We start from the raw sequence: 23,503 nt of genomic DNA, 5'->3' as shown, positions 1-23,503 counted from the left end.
GTCAGTCGGTTTGTTCCAGCATTTTACCACACACTGAAGATTAAAAAAAAAAAAAATACTGGCCCTTGGGTAGAGAATTAAAAAAGGACTCCCTAATTATGATATGTGATGTGTATTCTTGACAAATATTCTGGAATTTCACTTCTCCTCCAACAGTTATAAAAAACAAACAGTTAATGGTTCTGATCAGACAACATGGTCAATGGACTGAGCAAAACTGGAATTCAGGCACTGCTACTTTGCCTTAAAGCAGCTGACAGTTTTTGCACACCTTAGGGTATGTCTACATTTCAAGCTGAGAAGGTGATTCTCAGCTTCAGAAGATACACTCGTACTAGCTTTCACAGAGCTAGTGAGCTAAAAGCAGAACATGGCTCAGCCCATCTGAGACACAAGTGGTGTACTCAGGGTGGCTAGCCCCTTCCATTGTTCACGTTACCATGGCTACCGTCTATTTTTAGCACCAGTAACATTTAGCACCAGTCTGTCTCCCAGACCTGAGATCCACACTCCAAGTCCCAAGAGTAGACATACCCTTAATTTCACCGTCTGCAAAATATTTACCGCAGAGAGTTGTCAGGGTCAGTGTTCATAAAGCATTTGGAAAATGAAAAGCACACCTTAAATACTAAGGAGAGTTGACTACGACCAGTTGCTTTTACTACATTCAGTTTACTTCAACTTTTCTTTAACCTGCTCCTTCCTCATTTTGTCCTTTTGGTTACTTAGTGCATCACATTAACTATCCTACTACTAGACTTTCTAGTGAAGGCTGTGTAAACACTAAGCACACGAACCTCCTTTTCATTTTCAGAAAATCTGTACTTTCTAGTATCATCCTCTTGCTTCATTTTTATAACTTGTGTCCTTTTATATCCTTTGTTAAAACTGTACTTTATGCTACATCTTTCTACCTACATAGCATTACTATAAGCCTAGACTCCTGTAACTTCTCCATTTCATTTTCTATGATTCCCTTTTATTTATCTTAAAAAGTCCCTGTGCAATCACACTAATCTTTTACATTTCCTATTTTTCATTTGCATTATTGCTTTATTCTGTGACTATTACCTGTATCAAAATTCCAAATATTCCGAACTGCATTTTCTCCTAACTTTTGCTTCATGCTGGGCCTTCATAACGAAGATTCCACTTTCACTACACCTTTTAACATTCATTTTAAACCAGGTCATGACTTGGTTACCTCCATACACTGTTTGTGTCCACACACAAAGATGGTTAATACATAATTAAAAACCACTGAAGCTAACTGTGTACCACATTTGTCTGCAGCCTATGATGGCACACAGCTGTCTTCTGGTAAATGCATCTAACATTTTGCTTGAAAGACAGGACCCTATAACTGTGCCAGTGTAACCAAGCTGCCACTGATCCTTACCCATACCTTTTTTTCCAGGTCACCTCAGGCATACCAGTGTTCAATTTACCTGATTCAGGGAAGCCTGCAGCTGGGTGTGCCATCCACATCGATCTCAAAGGGATAACCCTAGAGCGTATCCAGAGAGAGATCCGGACACTGCTCAGCATCAACAATGAGGAAAGGATGTTGCAAAATTAAAAATTGGAAAAAAAAAGTCCAAACAATTTGCTAACATGATGCTAACTATGACTTTCTGGTCAGAGCATACAAGGACAAATCAAGTTCAATACAGCATGTCAGCTAGCATTTACTAGAAGACAACTGTATGCCAGCCTAGTTTCCAAGAGGTTACTCATTCTCTTCTATGCAGACCAAAAACTCATAGTCAACATCATGCTAGCTAATTTGATTGATAAAAATCGTGTTCCAACACAATTAACAATTCCCAGTGTAAACAAGGCCACAGAGAGCATGACTGGCACATGGTCTGTAGAAAGAGTGAAAACAAGGGAGACCAGAGCTGGTAGTGGTAAGTAACAGAAGAGGAAAGAGCACTTCTTCCCCAGTATCCCTTAAAAAAAAAAAAAGAGAGAAAAAGAAAAATCACAACAGAACCAGTTTTTGTGATAGCATAAGTTTCCTGACATCATCTTCAGTCCATCCCACTACCTCTATTAGCCACATTTTCAGAGACACATAATCCCAAATGTGGTAAAACAGGTTTCCTGACCTTGATGTTCAAACTATAAGTTCCTAGGCCAAATTTCCCATCCCCAACAAATGTGCATTTTGGTTTGTACCATAAACCTTTCTTAAGGCAGAAGCAGTTGCCATTTTGAGCAACTCTGACAAAATACCCTGAAGCAAACCTATTTAGTTCCCAGAGTGGCACCTGAACACTGAAGGTTTCTAAAATTCTAAAAACAGAAACAATAATCAAGCAAATCACTGGGCTAGAGCAGATGTCCCCACTATAAGCAATTAGTACTGCATATCTGTTCTTTATCATGCTTCAATTTAGCTAAAGTGAGAGAGACTGTCTTAATCTAGATCTTTTTATAATTATTCTATTTAAATTGACAAACACTGAATTGTGGTATACAAATCTACAAAACCCATTCCTGCTTCTCCACAAATGCTAGATCCAGTACTCACTTCTCCCCATTCCAAGACAGTTTTTGTAGCCAGACCAAGTATTTTTATCTCAGTTTTTAGCATAAATTTAAATATTTCTATAAACATATCATGCAGCTTTTCCAGCTGCTTACACCTAAATAAGATCCTGGATGCTCAGCTCTATGTTTGGCACAAACATCTGGAAGGGACTATATGCTGACCTAGCTATTATGCATGTGAATCAGAAAATATACACTTGATAACTGGAAAATGTATCTTGAATTACCCAGAAAATTTATTTTCTTCTAGCAGTAAAGTCTGTAGATACTTTACAGCGGGTTTCCCCTTCTTGCAATTCACTGAAAGCAGAGCCCTAACTTCTCAATCACAGCAGGCTGAAAATGGCCACATCCTGGGGTACCCCGCCAGTTTGAGATTCTTCCAAAGCTGCTACATAGAGTTCAATTCTCCTAAAACTCCATTAACAGGTAATTAACATAGCAAAAACAATCACAGAAAAAATGTACTGTAATTTTAAATCTGCTTCAAGCATCAGCAGAGTATAGAAAGAAATTGCACTTAAGAGGAAGAAGAAAAAAATAGCAACAAAGGCAAAACCCATCCCTCTAAACTGCAAACTTGCATCATATGGGATGGATCTGGGAACTGTCCCACGAGAAGAAAGGAAGTTTTCAGATAGGTTAAGACATATTATCCTATTCTGTACAAGAAATTCTACAGATCCCTTACAATGGCATTTCCAATAAAAGCGTATAGCTGGGGAAGGAACCAAAAGTGCATAAAATAAATATATATAAACTTAGCTTTATTTACATGGCTAACAAGTGACAAAAGTATGCAGAAACCTTCAAATGTAATCTCAGCTGAGGCTAAAACATCTAACCTATACCAATTAATGTGTGTGGATGGACAACCAGGCAGCCAACTTACATATCTTTCAGCACAGGATGCTTCTGAGGAAGTATGCACAAATGTTTGAGGGGGGAAAGGCAGGCTTCTGGTCTTATACATCTCAGCAATACACCATTTTATACCTTTAGAAATGAAAGCCTTAAAAAGCTTTTTTCCCCTTAACTCCTTGATGGGTGGTACAGAATGATCAGGGCCAAAAACTTTCTGAAGGGCTTAGTGCATGCAATAAAGGTCTTTAACATTCTCCAGAAGTTCAAGGGGTACCATAGTTTCCCAAGGAACGTTTCAAATGAGAGCAGAAAGATGGAAAGATATTTTCCTGTGACCTGACTGAACTTACTTTACATATGAAGGCCACATTAATTCTCAGCACAAACTTTATCTTTATGAAAGGTACAGTACTGCAGTTCTATTGATAAGGACCCAAGCTCTAAAACCGTTCTATGATGGAGAGTACTAACTCCACACTGGCGCAGAAGGGGTTAGTGAGAGCCTGGGGGCTTGCCCTGCTACACCTGCGGTAGGTGTCAAACCTGGAAGGAGGAGTTAAAAAGACTGAACTGGGCTCAGTTGGGGGCTGCTCAGGAGGGAGAGCAGATTGCTGGCTCTTTCTCAGTGAAAGATGCCTTTCTGGAGTCTAGAAGCTGAGCTGGACTGCTGGCAGAAGTAAGGTCTCTTTGCAACAGGGAGCCCAAGATAGTTGTGAAGGAAAGCAACAGGAAACAAGTAGGCCTCAGAATCTCTATGCTGGTGGAGGGGCCTGCAGGAAATAGGAAGACTCCAACAAAGTTAGGGACTGCCCTGCTAGGAGAGTAGAGAAAACTCTCCAGTAGCAGAACGAGCTGGATGGCAGAAAGCGCTAGAAAGCTCTGCAGCAAGCCCGTGGAAGAAGTTTAGAAAGGGAAGAGTCAATATACTGTGAACCTGCTATGACAAAAAGGCCCAAGACAGGGCAAGGTAGGATGTGATCCAGGGAACTGGCAAGGGGTCTGTGTCAAGAGGCCTTGACTGCTTAATAAAGGGTCCTTGGACCAGAATCCAGTGGAGAGGGAGGGTCTGGGTTCCCCTACTGGCCCATTGAAAAAAGTGGAGTGGAACCCCTCTGGCAAGGCATAAAGACTGAGTCCAAAGTTGGACAGAAGGCCCAATGTGAGGGAGATGGACTGTTATTTGTTGGAATATTGATTTACCTCAGAAGGTCCAGGACTACATGTGACCTGGCCCACCAGGAGAGGCTGTCAGCAGGTGGTGCTAAAGGAGAAAAGCCTGCTATGCAATACTGTGCCACAAGGGGCACACTGATCACTTAGTCACATGCTTCACCTTCCTAGCTGGATGATTCATAGAAGTGTAGGTCTGGAAGAGACCATCTAGTCCATCCTTGCATGTTGAGCCAAGATTAAATATATCTAGACTAGAGCTGTCAATTAATTGCAGTTAACTCATGCGATTAACTCAAAAAAATTTAATCGTGATTAATCGCACTTATAATTATAGAATACCGATTGAAATGTATTAAATATTTTGGATGTTTTTCTATATTTTCAATATTGATTTCAATTACAACACAGAATACAAAGTGCACAGTGCTCACTTTATAGTATTATTTTTTATTACAAATATATGCACTGTACAAATGATAAAAAAAATAGTATTTTTCAATTCACCTCATACAGTTACTGAAGTGCAATCTCTTTATCATGGAAGTGCAACTTACAAATGCAGATTTTTTTTTTTGGTTACATAATTGCAACCAAAAACAAAACCGCGCAAAACTTTATAGCCTGCAAGTCCACTCAGTCCTACTTCTTATTCTGCCAACTGCTAAGACAAACAAGTTTGTTTACATTGACGGAAGATACTGCTGACTGCTTCTTATTTACAATGTCACCTGAAAGTGAGAACAGGTGTTCGCATAGCACTTTTGTAGCCGGCATTACAAGTATTTATGTGCCAGATATGCTAAACGTTCATATGCCCCTTCATGTTTCAGCCACCATTCCAAAGGACATGCTTCCATGCTGATGATGCTTGTTAAAAAAATGTGTCAATTAAATTTGTGACTGTACTCCTTGGGGAGAGAATTGTATGTCTCCTGCTCTGTTTTACCCGCATTCTGCATATATTTCATGTTATAGCAGTCTCGGATGATGACCCAGCACATGTTCGTTTTATGAACACTTTCACTGCAGATTTGACAAAAACGCAAAAAAGGTAACAATGTGAGATTTCTAAAAATAGCTACAGCACTAGACCCAAGGTTTAAGAATCTGAAGTGCCATTCAAAATCTGAGAGGGCTGAGGCGTGGGGCATGCTTTCAGAAGTCTTCAAAGAGCAACACTCTGATGCAGAAACTACAGAACCCAAACCACCAAAAAAGAAAATCAACCTTCTGCAGGTGTCATCTGACTCAGATGATGAAAATGAACATGCGTCAGTCCGCACTGGTTTGGATCGTTATCAAGTAGAACCCATCATCAGCATGAATGGTGGTTGAAGCATGAAGTGACATATGAATCTTTAGCGCATCTGGCATGTAAATATCTTGCAATGCCAGCTACAACAGTGCCATGTGAACGCCTGTTCTCACTTTCAGGTGACACTGTAAACAAGTAAGCAAGCAGCATTATCTCCTGCAAATTGTAACCAACCTTGTTTGTCTGAGTGATTGGCTGACCAAGAAGTAGGACTGAGTGGACTTGTAGGCTCTAAAGTTTTACATTGTTTTATTTTTGAATGCAGTTTTAACGTAATTCTACATTTGTAAGTCAACTCTCATGATAAAGAGATTGCACTATGGTACTTGTATGAGGTGAATTGAAACACTGGGTTTTTACAATGCACATATTTGTAATAAAAAATAAATATACAGTGAGCACTGTACACTCTGTATTCTGTGTTTTAATTGAAATTAATGTATTTGAAAATGTAGTAAACATCCAAAAATATTTAAAATAAACGGTATTCTATTGTTGTTTAACAGCACGATTAATCACAAATAATTTTTTAATAGCATGATTAATCGCGAATAATTTTTTTTATTGCTTGACAGCCCTAATCTAAACCATTCCTGACAGATATTTGTCTAATCCAGCGGTTCTTAAACTGTGGGTTGCAACCCCATTTTAAAGAGGTTGCCTGGGCTGGCTTTGACTTGCTGGGGCTCGGGGCTGAAGCCCAAGCCCCACCGCCCGGAGCCAAAGCCAAAGCCTGAGGGATTCAGCCTTGGGTGGTGGGGCTAGGGTTACAGGTCCACCGGCTGGGGCTGAAGCCCTTGGGCTTCAGCTTTGACCACTACGCCACCCAGAGCAGTGGGGCTCAGGATTCAACTCCCCAATCCGGGGTAGTGGGAATCAGAAGTACTTAGGCTTTGGTCCCCCATCCTGGGGTTGTGTAGTAATTTTTGTTGTCAGAAGGGGGTCGCAGTGCAATGAAGTTTGAGAAACCCTGGTCTAATCCATTCTTTAAAACCTCCAATGACAGAGTGGCCACAACCTCCCTAGATAACCTTTTTCAGTGCTTAACTACCCTTATATGTAGAAAGTTTTTCCAAATAGTTAATCTAAATCTCCTTTGCTGCAAACTAAGCCAATTATTTCTTGTCCTACCCTCGCTGGCCATGAAAAACAACTGATTACCATCATCGTTATAATGACCTTTTACATATTTGAAGACTTATGTCCCCCCTTTGCCCTCCCATCTCTAGACTGAACATGTCAATTCTTTCCTTGTAGGTCGCATTTTCTAAACTTCTTATTTTTGTTGCTCTCTTTTGCACTCTTCCCAATTTGCTCACCTCTTTCTTAAAGTGTGTGCCCAAAAACAATTAACTCCTATGTCTTAGATGATACTCCTATTAATACATCCCAGAATCACTTTTACATTTTTGTAACAGCTTCACACTGTTGACTCATTCAATTTGTGTTCCACTATAACACTCAGAGCCTTTTCTGCAGTACTGCTGCCTAGCCAGTTATTCCCCATCTTGTATTGGTGTGCCGGATTTTTCCTTTTGAGATGTAGTACTTTGCTCTTGCCTTACTGATGATCAGATCTAAAATAGGCATACATGAACCCCTTGCTGTCTAAGGAATGGCAAAACAATGATCAGCAGTTCAGGGTAAAGCCACGTAGAGGTAACGCTAGTCATGTGCAAACTGGAGATACCTCCTCTAGAAAGATTGAATAGGAACACACAGATAGGCATCTCTTCAAGTCTATCAATGACAGGAAGTCCTTTTCATCAGTCACTGCTAAGGTGGACTTTAAGTCCTCTTCCTGATCTTTGGCTTCCATAGAAAAGTTTTTGAGAATGTCAGGTTGAGAACTGTCCTGCCTTCCCCAGAACACTAGGGTAACTAGGAAAAGCATGGAGTCCCTGAGCTTCTTGCTCCAAGCAGAAGTAGGTGATCTATAGCCATCCTCATACTCTGGGGTTCCAATGGATTGGACAATGCTGAAGATACAAAAAAAAAAAAATCTCAAATTTCAGAACTGCATTTAATTCTAAGGTGAAACCCAAAATAACTAGATATAAGACCCATCTGTCAAACATGGGCATACCCAACCTTTTAGAAGTCCTGCAACTTGTTCTCTTTCCAAGGACCCACACTATACGGGGTTGCCTTGTAAGTATGCTTGCTTGGAGGAGGCAAAGTTTCCTCTGTGAAGTCTCACTGACCTCTCAAAGCCTCTTGGCTTGTTCTAACTACCTCTTGCTGGTTGGTTATCCTTCCTGTACTGTTTTGCTGAATAGCAGCAAAAAGAGTTCCAGGATCTACAGTATGCATCCGATGAAGTGAGCTGTAGCTCACGAAAGCTTATGCTCAAATAAATTGGTTAGTCTCTAAGGTGCCACAAGTACTCCTTTTCTTTTTGCAGAATAATATGGAATCCCTTCTGGAGGTTTTTGTGGCTAACAAACTCTTTTTCTGCTTTACCAGAGGACTCAGTTGCTGCTTGATCTATAGACTCACCAAAGAGTCTAACTTTCAGTGTAGTCCACTGACTCACATGTATTTTTCTTTAAGGTCTGCTTTCCATAGTCTTAAAGCCGAAGTTAGTGACATGGTGCTGAGTTACACCCACTGCTCCTGAACTGTATCTGTCAGTCAATCAACTGGAGTGTCTGTCATGAAGGCCACTGCTGAGTAAATCTCTCAATATGGCTTCTAGATCAAAAGATATTGTAACCTTGAGAGTGATGGTTTCAGAGAGAAAATCCACCCAAGCCATGATGGCCCTAGTAAAAGAGGTGGAGGTAACAGCTGTAGGAAAACTGAGGTGTCCTCAAAATTTCTCCTCTGATATGTTCCTGACTGCCATGTTCCACAGGAGAAATTCACCTTCTACTGGCATTGCCATATCTTAATCAGAGTAGAGAAGGCGGTGTCCATTTTAGGGAGAGTAACCAGCCAGATTTAGATTTGTGTACATTATATTGTTTCTTAGCTACATTTTCTAGATGCTTTGCTTCTGCAGAATTTTCCCAAATGCGTGTTCTCCAGAAGAGGACATAGACAGGTATATGGATCTGATTTTGATCCTGAGCAGAAATACATATTTGACCATGGCCCTGCTACACACCTTCTCCACCTCCTCCAATGTTTCCTTTTTTGGGTGAAATCATCCAGCAGAATACATAGTCCCTTGACTAGCTTCTTAAGAATAATTTCAAAATACTCCTCCTTGAGACACTTATTTTGGGGCTCATCTTCCTATGAAACAGATTTTGAAAACCCCTAACAGTTTCTTAGACTCTTTTTGTCCCTTTTGGAACTGTTATGCTTATGTGACTTGCAAACAAGGGAATCAGAGATGGAGGAAAGAAAGGAAAATGAGAAGTGTCTACACCTCTTGCTCCTTGTTTTTCTGGAGACTAGTTTTAGGAACACCCTTGGTAGAAGAAGGAATCTCTCTCTCCCACACACACACACCACCATTTCCTCCTCTTATTAGATATAGATGCAGATGAAAACTCTCTCTTTCCTGAAATATTTTTGCTCTTATTTCCTGATTTGTCAAATTCAGAGAGGGAGAGATGTCCCTCTGAAGGCTCCAATGGGTATCATACAGAGACCCTAGAGTTTATTCACCCTTTATACTGTGTCCAAGATCCCTGAATTATCGTGCATGCCCATGATGAATTGGGCAGGGAAAAAACTTAGCTCCAGATGAAGCTGTCTAACTGTGTTGTGTGAACACCTTCGACTTGCGTTGTTTCATCCTAGCTGATTCTCTAAGTAAGGAAGTGATGTAGCCCTTCAGGGAGGCAAAAGCAACCATCCTGACAAGTCCTGAGGCACCCCAGTTACAGGTAAGTAAATAGCCCAGAGCACGGGGAAGACCAGGTAACCCACCTGGGGAGGTGGGGGGGAGAGTGAAGGGGGGATGGGAAAGAGGAAAGGAATGGACAATATGGGCCTTTTGGTCTGTTAGCAACAGCCTGGCTTTTGGGGTCTGGTCTGGCTCTCTGTTCTCACAGTAGAAATCCTGTGAAGGGAGGAAGAGAACATTGAGTGGTATAGGTAGAAAGGGACTTGTTTTCCACAGCCTCATCTACAGCCATTTATCCAGGTGATTTGATGCCCTTTCAAGAAGCTATGCAGGGAGACTTCTTACCCTTGTGGGACTTGTCCTTTTGCCTTGCCTCAATCCACTCCTGTGCAGCCTAGCTGAGGAGCCACCTGTTCCACCTGGCCCCTGTCCACTCCCCAACCTGCTCCTGTGACATTCTGGGGACCTCCCTGGGTCAGTTCTGCAGCAGGCGATAGAATGTGATCCTCAAAGATGCACAGCTCTTCGTCCATACACTCCCCTAAAAGGTGTGCAGCACTGCAAGTAGAGCCTTCCTCCTATCTCCAACAGTAACAGAATTAAGCTGATCCAGTTCTAGTTGGACACCACTGCTCCTACTAAGCCACAGAAGCAGCAGTGTATCTAGGAAACAGCAGTCACACAGCTGTGATCCTCTGCTGCCACATGGGCACAATATGGGAAGAACACAGGGAGGGACAGTGAAGGTCACTTCTCCATCCTTCTACCAACAAAGTATCATGCCCAGTGATACACGAACCCATAAGACCTCTGGGCACAGTCAAATTAACCAGAATGACTTTATGGCTATTGCTGACAAATGGGGAAGCCCTGTAAGGACAAGAAAGTAGTAATACTGTAATTCTACTTGCTTATATAACCTGGTTGCCTATTGTTCAATAAAATATCTCCAAAATGGTAACTTTAGGGCTAACTTTTTTAATGTTTTTAACTTACATTAGTATGTTTGCTTGACATGACCCTGCTACTAGCAAATTACTTAGTGGTACAAGCAGGTTAGTCATTCAAGTGTTTTTCCACCCTTCCATTTCATAATGTTAGTATTTAAAATATGGCAATTTAAGATGCTGCTTAATATACATGCACACTATTGTCTGTATTGCATAGTATATACTGAAACAGTAATCTTTAATCAGTGAACCAAACACAGACCCCAACTGAATCACCCTGAAATGATACCTTACGGTTCTATTTCCCTTGCCTTCTGTGATCAGCTACATTTGTACATCTGTTTAATTTAGTCACATTCTAGTCTCGTCAAAATAAGATCACAAGTAAAATTGTAAAAAAACCTGTATTTCTAAGTAATGTATAGCTTTCAAAATTCTAAAAAAATACAACCATTATTTAAAAAAATATTAGAATATTAAGATCATGCAGTTAAGTACCTAAAAGTCAAGGAAATGCCAAAGTTAACGATTTATATGCCTCCTTGCCACTGCCCTCTTCTGCATAATCATGATACACTCTAAAAAAAAAAAATCTAAACAATCACATCCTATTTCTGAAATATACAATTTTTCTTCAATCTAAGATACATATACAGCATGCTGTAGTAGTGTACTACGTTTGCCAAACACTTCAACATCATTTGTATAAGAAATACACACTAAAATATATTTACACATTTTGTAGAACACCAGAGAGCAACATTGAAGTTTGTTGGCATATATAGGCCACTTATATTTGCAGCTAAATTAGGTTTGTAGTTAGTCTCTCTAACCCCTGGACTGCAACTACAAATGTCTTGCTGCTGCTCTTTGAAAATAAATTTTACAGTACGTAACTGCTGACTAAGCCTATGTCTACACCAGGGATCAGCAACCTTTGGCACGTGGCCCATCAGGGAAATTGGCTGACTGGCCGGGACAGTTTACCTGCAGCGTCCACAGGTTCAGCCGATGGCAGCTCTCACTGGCCACGGTTCGCCATTCCAGGCCAATGGGGGCTGTGGGAAGCAGCGTGGGCCGAGGGATGTGCTGGCTGCTGCTTCCCACAGTCCCCATTGGCCTGGAACAATGAACCGTGGCCAGTGGGAGCTGCGGTCGGCCGGAGCTGCAGATAAACAAACCGTCCTGGCCTGCCAGTGGATTTCCCTGATGGGCTGTGTGCCAAAGGTTGCCAATCCCTGGTCTACACTATGCTACAGTGCAGATTATGAGCATCTGAACATCAGAGTGCACCGAAGTATTGCACTACAACTAGCCCACGTGGACGTTGCTGGCACGAACTTAAAGGTATCTAGTTCACATTAACGTAGTCCTCTTTCAAACAGGACTATGTTAACATGAATTAGATATCTTTTCATTCATGCCAGCAGCATTCACACAGGACAGACAGAGTACAACACTTTGGTGCACTCTGCAATTAATATCCCCACAGTCCGCACTATAGCACAGTGCTGACAAGACCTATGAGTTACCAATGAAGTCCATGGAAGTTTTTCCCTTTATCCCAATAGCAGTAGGAACAGGCCCTAAAACACATACCTTTAAGAGAAGAGAACTTTAGTCTAAGTCAATCATAATAAACCATTATGACAATAAAATTAACACATTTTTTCCACTTACATTACTTGGACTTTTCAATGATTAATCATGAGACCTAAGACTCCATGTATGGGAGGGGCAAAATGAGAGGAGTTATGTGAAAGTATTTCACTACTTGAGAGATACCATGGCATCACTTAAACCCACACTCTTCACACGTTCCATAGGAGGGAGCACTTCTTTTGCAAGCCTTTGAATATGTTCAGTTTTTAACTTGCAAAATTCATAGTGAAGGAGGCAAGACCTACAGGCTTTTGTTAACTTTCTCACTTCACAACTGCACTTAGCAGTACATTCCGTGAATTTAGCAAGACCCCTCTGCAAAAATGAAGAAGGGCCTAAACTCTACTCTTTTAGCTGAAAAGATGGTTACAAGGAGCATTCTTTTAAAGATCCCTAAATCCATGGGAATCTAGGCAATTAGCACTCTTGAGACTTATCTGAGGCTCCTGGGAGGAGCCACTGATTTGAATCTAGGTTTCAGATAAGTGGCTGCTCAAATGCATCTTTTTTGCTAAGAAGAGGGACCATAATGAACAGCCACCAATTCTACCTTTGACAGTACTTAAGGCTGCAACTTGAAATTGAAGAGAAGACTGGAGAGACAACCCAGAGTCGAGGTGTGATCGTTTTGCCAGAAATATTTCTAAGAGAAAAAATCAATGTGAAAGAAGTTTACCATACCATAAACGGCTGAAATGAAGGTGAACCTGTCTTTAAGAGAAGGAGGGACTCAATGAGTTAGTCAGAACAACAACTGTTTCTCAATCTTTAGGTTTCCAGGGATAGTATTCCAGGGTGGTAATGAGGATTTGGCCACTATAGTGAAAAAGATGGGTGCAGAGGCAGCTGAATCTTCAGTGCAAAAACCAGTAGCATGAGATTTATGTCAGAAACAGCTGCAAAATTTGGAGATGTTCTGGTTGGCAAAGGCATTAGACAACTCCAGTGTCTGTGTTACCCATTTGCTGCACAGAGGTTGAAATGCAGCTTGATTTAATAGCACTTACTTCAGTGAAGCTGACTCTTGCTCAGGCAGCCTGCTTGAAGGTTGAGGGCTCCCACACCAAGTGAAGAGATGGGATTCTGCTCATCGGCTAAGGATTCCTACTGCAAAGTAATAGCCCCAGCCATGGTATCACTTTTTGTTAGGGCACAGGATATGACTACCATCGTCAAATACAATACAGAATGGGCTAATACTGATTAGAGACTTCAGAACATGATCACATTCTCTCTAGGCACGGTGTGTATGTCAAGGTTCCTTCCCCCACTCTGAACTCTAGGGTACAGATGTGGGGACCTGCATGAAAACCCCCTAAGCTTATTTTTATCATCTTAGGTTAAAACTTCCCCAAGGTACAAACTATTTTACCTTTTGCCCTTGGACTTTATTGCTGCCACCACCAAGCGTCTAACAAATATATAACAGGGAAAGAGCCCACTTGGAAACGTCTTTCCCCCCAGAATCCTCCCAAACCCTACACCCCCTTTCCTGGGGAAGGCTTGATAAAAATCCTCACAAATTTGCATAGGTGAACACAGACCCAAACCCTTGGATCTTAAGAACAATGAAAAAGCAATCAGGTCCTTAAAAGAAGAATTTTAATAGAAGAAAAAGTAAAAAAATCACCTCTGTAAAATCAAGATGGTAAATACCTTACAGGGTAATCAGATTCAAAACATAGAGAATCCCTCTAGGCAAAACCTTAAGTTACAAAAAGACACAAAAACAGGAATATACATTCCATTCCGCGCAGCTTATTTTATCAGCCATTTAAACAAAACAGAATCTAACGCATATCTAGCTAGATTACTTACTAAGTTCTAAGACTCCATTCCTTTTCTGTTCCTGGCAAAACAACACACAGACAGAGAGAACCTTCGTCTCTCCCCCCTCCAGCTTTGAAAGTATCTTGTCTTCTCATTGGTCATTTTGGTCAGGTGCCAGCGAGGTTATCCTAGCTTCTTAACCCTTTACAGGTGAAACGGTTTTTCCTCTGGCCAGGAGGGATTTTAAAGGTGTTTACCCTTCCCTTTATATTTATGACAGTGTATTATTTTCTTTCCTTTTTCAATCAAGATCCTTGCATTTAAAAATTTTCCTAAGATTGATGCCCAGAATGATATTCTGGCACTAGTGGTAACCGATCTACTACTTATATCAGGTATGTAGATCAGGAAGCTGAAGGTGAAAACTTTGGTCTATTCTGATATTTTGGGGGGTGGGGTGGCAAAAGGAGTACAGTTTCAGATAAGTAGTTCTATTAAAAATATATAAATGCAATCTTTGACTAAAACTGATCAATTTCACAGCATCTCTCCCACATATTATTTTTCCAAGGGAAGCCACCTGGCACGCTGAATGTCAGTGAAGCCAAAGCTCATGCTCAACAGAACTATACTAGTCCCTTCTCCCTGAAAGGGATTCTCCTGCTTGGACAAAGTCAGAATCATTCCAGAAGACTGGGAAAGGGACAATATAGTGCCCATCTATAAAAAGGGAATTAAGGACAACCCGGGAAATTATAGACCAGTCAGCTTAACTTCTGCACTCGGAAAGATAATGGAGCAAATAATTAAGAAATCAATTTGCAAACACCTAGAAGATAATAAGGTGATAAATAACAGTTAGCATGGATTTATTAAGAACAAATCGTGTCAAACCAACCTGATAGCTTTCTTTGACAGGGTAACAAGCCTTGTGGATGGGGGGGGTGGGGGAGGAAAATGGTAGATTGTGGTATATCTTGACTTTAGTAAGGCTTTTGATACAATCTCGCATGACCTTCTCATAAACAAGCTAATGAAATACAACCTAGATGGAACTATTATAAGGTGGGTGCATAACCAGTTGGAAAATTGTTCCCAGAGACTAATTATTAGTGGTTCACAGTCATACTGGAAGGGCATAATGAGCAGGGTCCAGCAGGGATCAGTTCTGGGTCTGGTTCTGTTCAATATCTTCATCAATGATTTAAATAATGGCATAGAGAGTACACTTATAAAGTTTGTGGACAATACCAAGCTGGGAAGGGTTGCAAGTGCACTGCAGGATAGGATTAAAATTCAAAATGATCTCAACAAACTGGAGAAATGGTTTGAAGTAAACAGGATGAACTTCAATAAGGACAAATACGAAGTACTCCATTTAGGAAGGAACAATCAGTTGCACACATACAAAACGGGAAATGACTGCCTAGAAAGGAGTACTGCGGAAAGGGATCTGGGGGTCATAGTGGATCACAAGCTCAATATGAGTCAACAGTGTAACATCATTCTGGAATGTATTAGCAGGAGTATTGTAAACAAGACACGAGAAGTAATTTTCTGCTCTACTCCGCACTGATTAGACCTCAACTGGAGTACTGTGTCCAGTTCTGGGCGCCACATCTCAGGAGAGATGTGCACAAATTGGAGAAAGTCCAGAGAAGAGCAACAAAAATTATTAAAGGTCTAGAAAACATGGCATATGAGAGAAGATTAAAAAAATTGGGTTTGTTTAGTCTGGAGAAGAGAAGACTGAGAGGGGACATAATAACAGTTCTCAAGTACATAAAAGGTTGTTACAAGGAGGATGGAGAAAAATTGTTCTTCTTAACCTCTGAGGATAGGACAGGAAGCAATGGGTTTTAATTGCAGCAATGTTGGTTTAGGTTGGACATTAGGAAAAAATTCCAGTCAGAGTGGTTGAGCACTGGAATAAATTGCCTAGGGAGGTTGTAAAATCTCCATCATCAGGGATTTTTAAGACCAGGTTGGACAAACACCTGTCAGGGATGGTCTAGACAATACTTAGTCCTGCCTTGAGTGCAGGGGACTGGACTAGATGACCTCTCGAGGTCCTTCCAGTTCTATATTTCTATGATTCTATGAGGACCTTTTAATTGCTGTACTATCCCCATGAGAACAAAGCAAATATAAAGACTTATTGTTCAATGTGTACCATAAATACACAGATCAAGTAGGAAACTGAAATTCTGAAATTAATCTGTGTGATCACTTTCTTTAACTTCAACACTGCATTAACAATGGCACATTATTTGATATTTCTGAGGTTGCATACTTTTAACACTAAGAAATGTCTTGGAATGCACACTATACAAAAACTAGAAAGCAATTATCTATCCATTAGCTAAAGAGGTTTTCTGTCCATATAGGAAATACTGCCCTAGTTTATTAGTTCTGTATTTTATCAACAGTGTTTAGACTTGTCCATATTTCTGTGAGTAGGGTCAAGGCTGTAGCTTTTTGAATAAAGACATAGCAGTAAATGTGAATGAAAATGTGAAAGTCAGCTTTCGAATGCTGTACAATGCACAATATGCTTCTACATTTCAAAGAGACTCTTCCTGGATTTTGAGACAGTGGCTTCTGTATACACCCACTTCTTATTGACCCCTAGCCAATAAAAAGTTTGACAACTATGGTATTTATTGCAATAAATGCAGCATATAAGACTAAGATATCAAGACATCATTTTCTGTATATTTTTGAATGTCAATGTCAAATATGCTTTCACATATACAGACAGCAGAATCTTTTTACATTCTAAATTTCTAACGTAATAAATTTTTGCAGTAAGAACAGAGAGGTGAAAAGTAACATTTATTTTTAAATAGCAAACTGTTAAAAGTAGCAATACACACTCTTGAAGATATACAAACCATGATCACTTTCAGAAGGTATTCTAAAAGCCTATTTGAACTGATTCAAGTTACAAGGTAGAAAATATTCACTTGACATTATTATTGAACAATCTTCAATATCTACAATAAGCAAAACACATGTAAAATACATCTATTAGCAACTACTACATAAAAAAACCACTGAAGTAGATGTAACCTTTTTTCCTGACAAATCAATATAAACCAGTTACTTTTTACAGTACATTTAAATTCTATTTGAATACCATTTTAAAGGAGCGATAATGATGTATTCTATATGCAATATAACATTTCTAAATGTACAGTTCAAAGTGTGACAGGAATAGAAGTGTTTACGACTCTACTGATAAAACATACACATATGTACTTTTACTACTTCACTGATAATGAAACAAATATATAGATATAATCTTAATTAGAAAGCTAAAAAGCCCATGCTAAGTTAATTATCTGATTTCTAATTCCTGAATGAATCTGAAAGACTAAACCAGAAAAATACTGCTTATGTTTAATGTTTCTCTTCCTACTCTTATTCTTTCAGAAATTAGCCAACATACAATTATTAGTTCATTTTTATGAGAAATTTCAATAGACCGCATACTATATTTGCTGAATTCACAGCTGGAGAGAAGATAACTAAAACATCCAGAGGACAAAAACCCTCAAAGTGCAAATAGTAGCTGTCAACGGATAAACAGAAACACCACAGAGAAGAGAATGAAGCTCAGCCAATGATATTATTTTCAAATAATATATTTGTATAAATTCTGACTGGAAGTCTGTAAAAAGTCCACTGGCTAAACTACAAAGGGTTATTAAAAATTATTCAGTACATAAACCATCTCTTATCACTGGAAAGAACACTTTAGTGCAACCTTGAATATTTTAATTCAAAATCATGGATTTAAGGAACAAGGACAGGTGTGTTTGCTTTTTAAAGACAGGCCCTGTACCCTTCTCAATGAAACCACAATTTATGGTAACAAGTACAAGAATTTAATAGTCAGACAGGAATTATAATCACAGATATGTAACAGAGAACAGATCTTTGTGATATCATATGGTTATTTCAAGCCACTTAAACAATTGTTTAAGAAATTGTTGCATCACTTATGGTTTATATTGCATTTCCTTAAAATGCACAAGAACTAAAACTTTTAGACTTTTAGTTTCTAAAAGAAATATGCAAGCTACCAGAAATCACCAATCAACATGGAGAAAAATCCAAGCTACATAAAAATGTGCAAAACATGCAATTAATATTCTATGATTGCCATACTCCTTCCCCCATACTTTAAGTTTTATAAAATTAAATTGTGTTTATGTACCCTAGGGCACAAACAGAAAGGTATGAACTCCCGCAATTTGACTTTCACACTTTGTCAAACCACTTATGTCATTATGAACGAGCTGATTGTTTAAATTGTGAAACCAATACTACAGATTTACTTTTCTATTACTATTACAGTGGAGTTTTCTAGAGGTTTATATTCTGCCACAATAATCTTGCAGTAACGCTTGAAATTCCTGTCCCTGTTCTAATCCTTTAATTCTATTGGTGGGTACTGTTGGTGAAAGTCAGTGGGCTGACAATTTCAGCACCAGGAGGAAAGAACAGCGTACCATCAGACTCCGGGGTTTCCCTCTACATGTCACATTCAGACTCGCTTCCCTACCCAAGGGAGCGTCCAGTAGGACATTCATAGGCAGAACACACCCTCATCCAATATCTGGGACCGACAAGAACACAGACAAATACAATCCATTTTTAAAAAGAGAAGAGGCAGGGTTGTTCTTATTTAACATCACCAAGCTCAATAAATAACTCTGTGATTAGCTCTTCGCTCCCCCTTCTGCTAATTTATCCCTTCCCATCCCGAACACCTATAGACTCGTCAATGTGTTCATAAAACAGCTTTTCATTAACATCTATCCCTTCTCGAACTTCTGCTAAAAGCTATCTGAACTGGACATGATATAAATATCTCTAGTATCTTTGCACCCACAAATTCAGATTTATTCTCCGTAAAAAGGCATACCCTCATGGGCTTTAGGCGTGTGGCTCTCAATCAGGAGCCTGAATCTCCACACTACATCAGGCCATACAACCTCAAAAGCCAAATAAACCACGAAGCTGCAACACACACTATGGATCTAGAAATCATTCTTTACAGCAATACCATGTAATGTACCATGAGATTATTAAAGGATCAACCGTGCGCTATAAGTAGCAGCACCATACATGCCCACACACAGGCGCGCTCCACCTTCCTGGAAGTAAAGGACACAGGAGGGAAGGGAGAGAGTCACTGCAAAGGTGCCTGCTGCGCCGTGCGCGCCACGCTCAGAGGCATTTCCCGGGGGCTCGCCTCCCGCCCGGGTGAGAACTACAGGTCCACCTCCCCTGAGCTCGGCTTGGCCGAAGAGACACTTATCCCAGGCACCACTGCACCTGTAATAATCCCGGGGCCCGGCCATCTCCCCTCCCCCACCCCACAGCTCAGGTTATTTACAGGCCAATCCCCAGTGCAGCGCGGAGCAGCCCGCCCGCATGTGGCAGCAGCGCCCAAACCATTCCCCCCGGCCTTACGCGTACAGCCCCGGCAGCCGGGGCCGCCCCTCTGGCCGGAGCCCCCAAACCCAGGCCTGGGCCCAGAAACACTGGCGAGCGGCTATGGCGCCCCGCGCGGCGGCGCCGTCACGGGAGGCGACAGCCGTTGGGACGCCCCGCGGGGCAGCCTGACAGGGAGCACCGACCCTCTACCGGCTCTTCCCCGCCCCGTGCCCGGCCGCGGCCCGTTACCTGTGAGGACCCCGACGCGGATTTGATGGTCGTGGTTGGTTAAAATCATCCCCTCCGACGCCATGTTTCCCAGCGCAGCCACCGCACTGACTGGGGGGGGGGGGAGGGGGAAAGGGAGCGCGAGAGCGGCGCGAGCGCGAGGTGGGGGGGGGGAGGGAAGGAGCGCGAGGCAGAGCCCGCGCGGCGGAGGGGCGGAGCTCGCCTGAGGGAGGACCCGTGAGGAGGAGGGAGCCAGCGTGAAAGGGGGGGGCGAAGCTAGCGTGGGGCGGAGCCAACAACGCGGACGAATGAGCTCGAGACAACCAACCCGCAGTCCCGGACTCAAGCAGCATCAATCTACCGCCGAGGCATAGATTTGCAGCGAGGTGTTGTGAGCGGACTGGCCTGATTCTGCCTTGCTCGCTGCCTAGCTAGAGAGATTTCATGCGTGTGCCTGTGCCGTCACTCAGAGCAGCCAGAAAGCACCGCTGTTTACACGTTTGCAGATCATCAATGTACGTTAGCTGACCAGTGCAAATAATATATTTACAGCACTCGCCTGTATTGCACTCACCGGCATTCCACTACATACACCTGCGCTGCAGCTGCCCGTGCAATGCTAACCATAATGCACCACGCTCATCGGCATTCCACTGCCACACACAAGCTGCACCGAGCTGTACTGCCCTCACCTGCATTGCACCTATTCAAATTCAGTTCAGGTTAATTCACTGAGATTTTATTTGTATGTCAACCGATATGGGTATTTCCAAACGGTAAAAAAAGAGAGACTCCCGTGTCTGTTTGCTTCCTTTGACCTAGCTGCATCTGCATCAAGGACTAGATCAAAGTAACTCCAGCACTTGGCTTTAATTTTTTTATAGTCCCAAGCAATGTAACTAGGTTGATCTAATTTTTAAATGTAGACCAGGTCTTCGAAAGCAATACCTCACCAACCAGGGCTGACAAAAATAAGACACAGCTATGTATAATCCACAGCCAAAATTGTCTCACTGTCTCCCCTAGCATACACGCAGAACAGCACACAATTAACTTTATAAATAAAACTAAACTGTATTTTTATAAAATTCAGTCTGATTGCATAAGGAAAGACACTAACATCCATATGCAGCTGAAATGTGGCACACCATATACTTTGACTAGTGACTTGACTAGAAAGCCAAATCCTTTAGATCTGTTTCCAGATTCTTATCTAAATCTGAATGCTGAGATCACCAGTTTCAGTTCCATGGCCAGAAGAAGGTCAAGCTACAATCATGTAAATTAATAATGATGTGATATTAATATGGTCATAACTATCCTTATGCCTGTATTAAAGCTCTGAATCTATCCAGGATTTCCAGAAGCTTGACCCCCATAGACTGAGCTGTGTACTCATGCCGTTAATAAAATGTGTTTTACCTACCTTCCTGACAAACCTGAATCCAGAGTGTACATTAAGCCTTTCTGTTTTGTTACCTCCAATTCTTTTTCTATATGTAAGCCAGTTTTATGTGAACATTTCCCAGAATGCTAGGCTGCCATTTTCTCATGCCTCCTCCTCCACCTCTTCTGCTTCCAATGCCACTCCAGAAAGAGAGATGGTGGCTCAGTGAGGACATGGGTGGTAATAAAAAGGAAGGAAAAGGAAAACCCCATATATGCATGTGCCTCTCGGAATGCAATGCATTCATAAGGTGGGATCCCACCAATCTCTGCTACCTGACAGGTAACCTAGGCCCCCTCCTTAGGAAAATTATTTTTGCCCCCTTGGGTATGAATATTCTATCCATTAATCTTGAAACACTGCAACTGCTCCACACAAGAGAAGGCACTGTCTTGAAGTGGAAGAACCCAAAAGGTATTGAGAAGGCTGATTTTTCTTGTGACACAGGCAACAAGGGGCCAGCCAAGACCCTTTTGTAAGATCTAAAGTACTGATACATACCTAAAAGATCCTAAATGTTTCAATATCTTGTCCCCTGGAACTGGGTACATGTCAAGCTGCATATGTAACACCAACAGACCCTGGTCTCCAGCGGGCAGGAACAAACCTGGGACCTCTAGAACTAAATGCATGAGCCTCTACTGCATGAGCTAAAAGCCATGTAGCAGTTAGCTAAGTTGTAGCAGACTCATTAATCTCTCTTTAAGTCAGTGGTTCTCAAACTTTTGTACTGGTGACTCCTTTCACATATCAAGTCTCTGAGTACAACACCCCTTATAAATTAAAAACATTTTTTTATTTATCTAACACCATTATAAATGCTGAAAGCAAAGCAGGGTTTGGGGTGGAGGCTGAAAGCTCACGACCCCCCATGTAATATCCTCGTGAATCCCTCTAGGGTCCCGACCTCCAGTTTGAGAATCCCTGCTCTAAGTGGTCTTGGTGCCACTAGATGGGACAGAGCACCACACCCAGGAGGTGTGTGGATTACACATAGACTTCTAAAAATTTAATGCAATCTAACAGAAGCGCATTGAACTATCGGGTTTTCAGACAAGAATGATGGGACTTCAGCAGCATAGGCGCCAGCTCCGTGGGTGCTCTGGGGCTGGAGAAAATAGTGGGTGCAGAGCACCCACCGGCAGCCCCCCATCATTACCTCCTCCTCTCCCACAGTGCCTCCCATGCGCTGGGGGGGCCCTGCCGATCAGCACCCTCCCCTTCTTCCCAGCACCTAGTGCTTGCCATGGATCAGCTGTTTCGCAGTATCAAGAGGCGCTTGTGGGGTGGGGGAAGGAGCAAGGCCACAGGGTGCTCGAGGGAAGGGGCAGAACTGGGTGGGCGTGGGAAGGGGAGGGGGCAGAGCAGGGGTAGGAAGAAGCAGGGCAGGGGTGGGGCATTGAGGGAAGGGGTGGAGTGGGGCAGGTGGACTTTGAAGTCTACTCGGCCAACCTGGCAATCACTTCAAAATGCCCTTGTCCGCTGGCTAGCAATCTGGATTTCATGCTGGAGAAGAGTAACAATATTTGACCACTGGGTTGGAAGGTCTGTAGGTGTGCACCTTGGCTGCATGGTTGTTCTTGTGCCTGCTGAACCCTAAAAAAGCTTTCAAGAGCAAAATCCCCTAGCTTCTTCAGGTGCTCCCTTAGTTGGAGAACATATAGAGCTGTGTTGGATATCTTCAGGTCTTGCCTTTCCCAGTCCTCACACAGGAGGTCTAATATTCCTTGAAACTGGTGCCTTATAACAGTTGGAAGGGAGAGACCCTGGTGAAGTCTTGTGGTACCACCCTTATGGTGAACAAAAGGGGAGGAAGTAGCTGGTCCCTATGCTTGGGACCAGAGGCCCCATCTTCTTAGTATCACCTTCAGCGTTTTGTTCTCTCAACTAATCCATCCATTTGTGGATGATAGACGGCAGTCCTCAGTGACTTGATCTTCAGTAGAGAGCATAGCTCCTGCATAACCTTGGATGTAAAGTTGGTCCCCTGATCCACCAGTATTTCTCCAAAGTTAGGCACTTCAGTCCCTGTGTGTGGCACCACTCCAATCCATTAACTTTCTGATAGGTTAACTTTCCACTGTAAAAGTTCCCTAGGTGCCATTTAGACGCTGGGGGCATGCACACTGCTGCATCTCTCTAGGCGTCTAGATGCCTATATATCACCTAAACCCCAGAGCAATTCACAAACTAGAGGATGATATATGTTTGGACTCCTAAGCTGATGCAGGACCCAATCCAGTAAGCAGCCTCAGAGCATGCCTCCTGGATTGGTCCCCATTCTGGCCAGA

General features: G+C 41.9%; 1 protein-coding gene across 8 annotated transcripts in view; it reads right to left on the bottom strand.

Moving 5' to 3' along the window:
• The window catches only part of GPHN (gephyrin), a 582,839-nt gene extending 562,917 nt beyond the window's left edge, over positions 1–19,922 (bottom strand). For all 8 annotated transcript variants that reach the window (XM_077818687.1, XM_077818689.1, XM_077818688.1 and 5 more), the window contains exon 1: positions 19,787–19,922. In XM_077818687.1, the coding sequence (XP_077674813.1) occupies positions 19,787–19,850 (64 nt within the window). In that variant the 5' untranslated portion in view covers positions 19,851–19,922. The remainder of the gene's footprint in view (positions 1–19,786) is intronic.
• Between the last annotated feature and the right edge of the window lie 3,581 nt (positions 19,923–23,503).

This window comes from Eretmochelys imbricata, chromosome 6, assembly GCF_965152235.1.
Source record: "Eretmochelys imbricata isolate rEreImb1 chromosome 6, rEreImb1.hap1, whole genome shotgun sequence".
In the NCBI taxonomy this organism is placed as follows: domain Eukaryota; kingdom Metazoa; phylum Chordata; order Testudines; family Cheloniidae; genus Eretmochelys; species Eretmochelys imbricata.
This window is presented reverse-complemented; position numbering and strand designations above follow the sequence as displayed.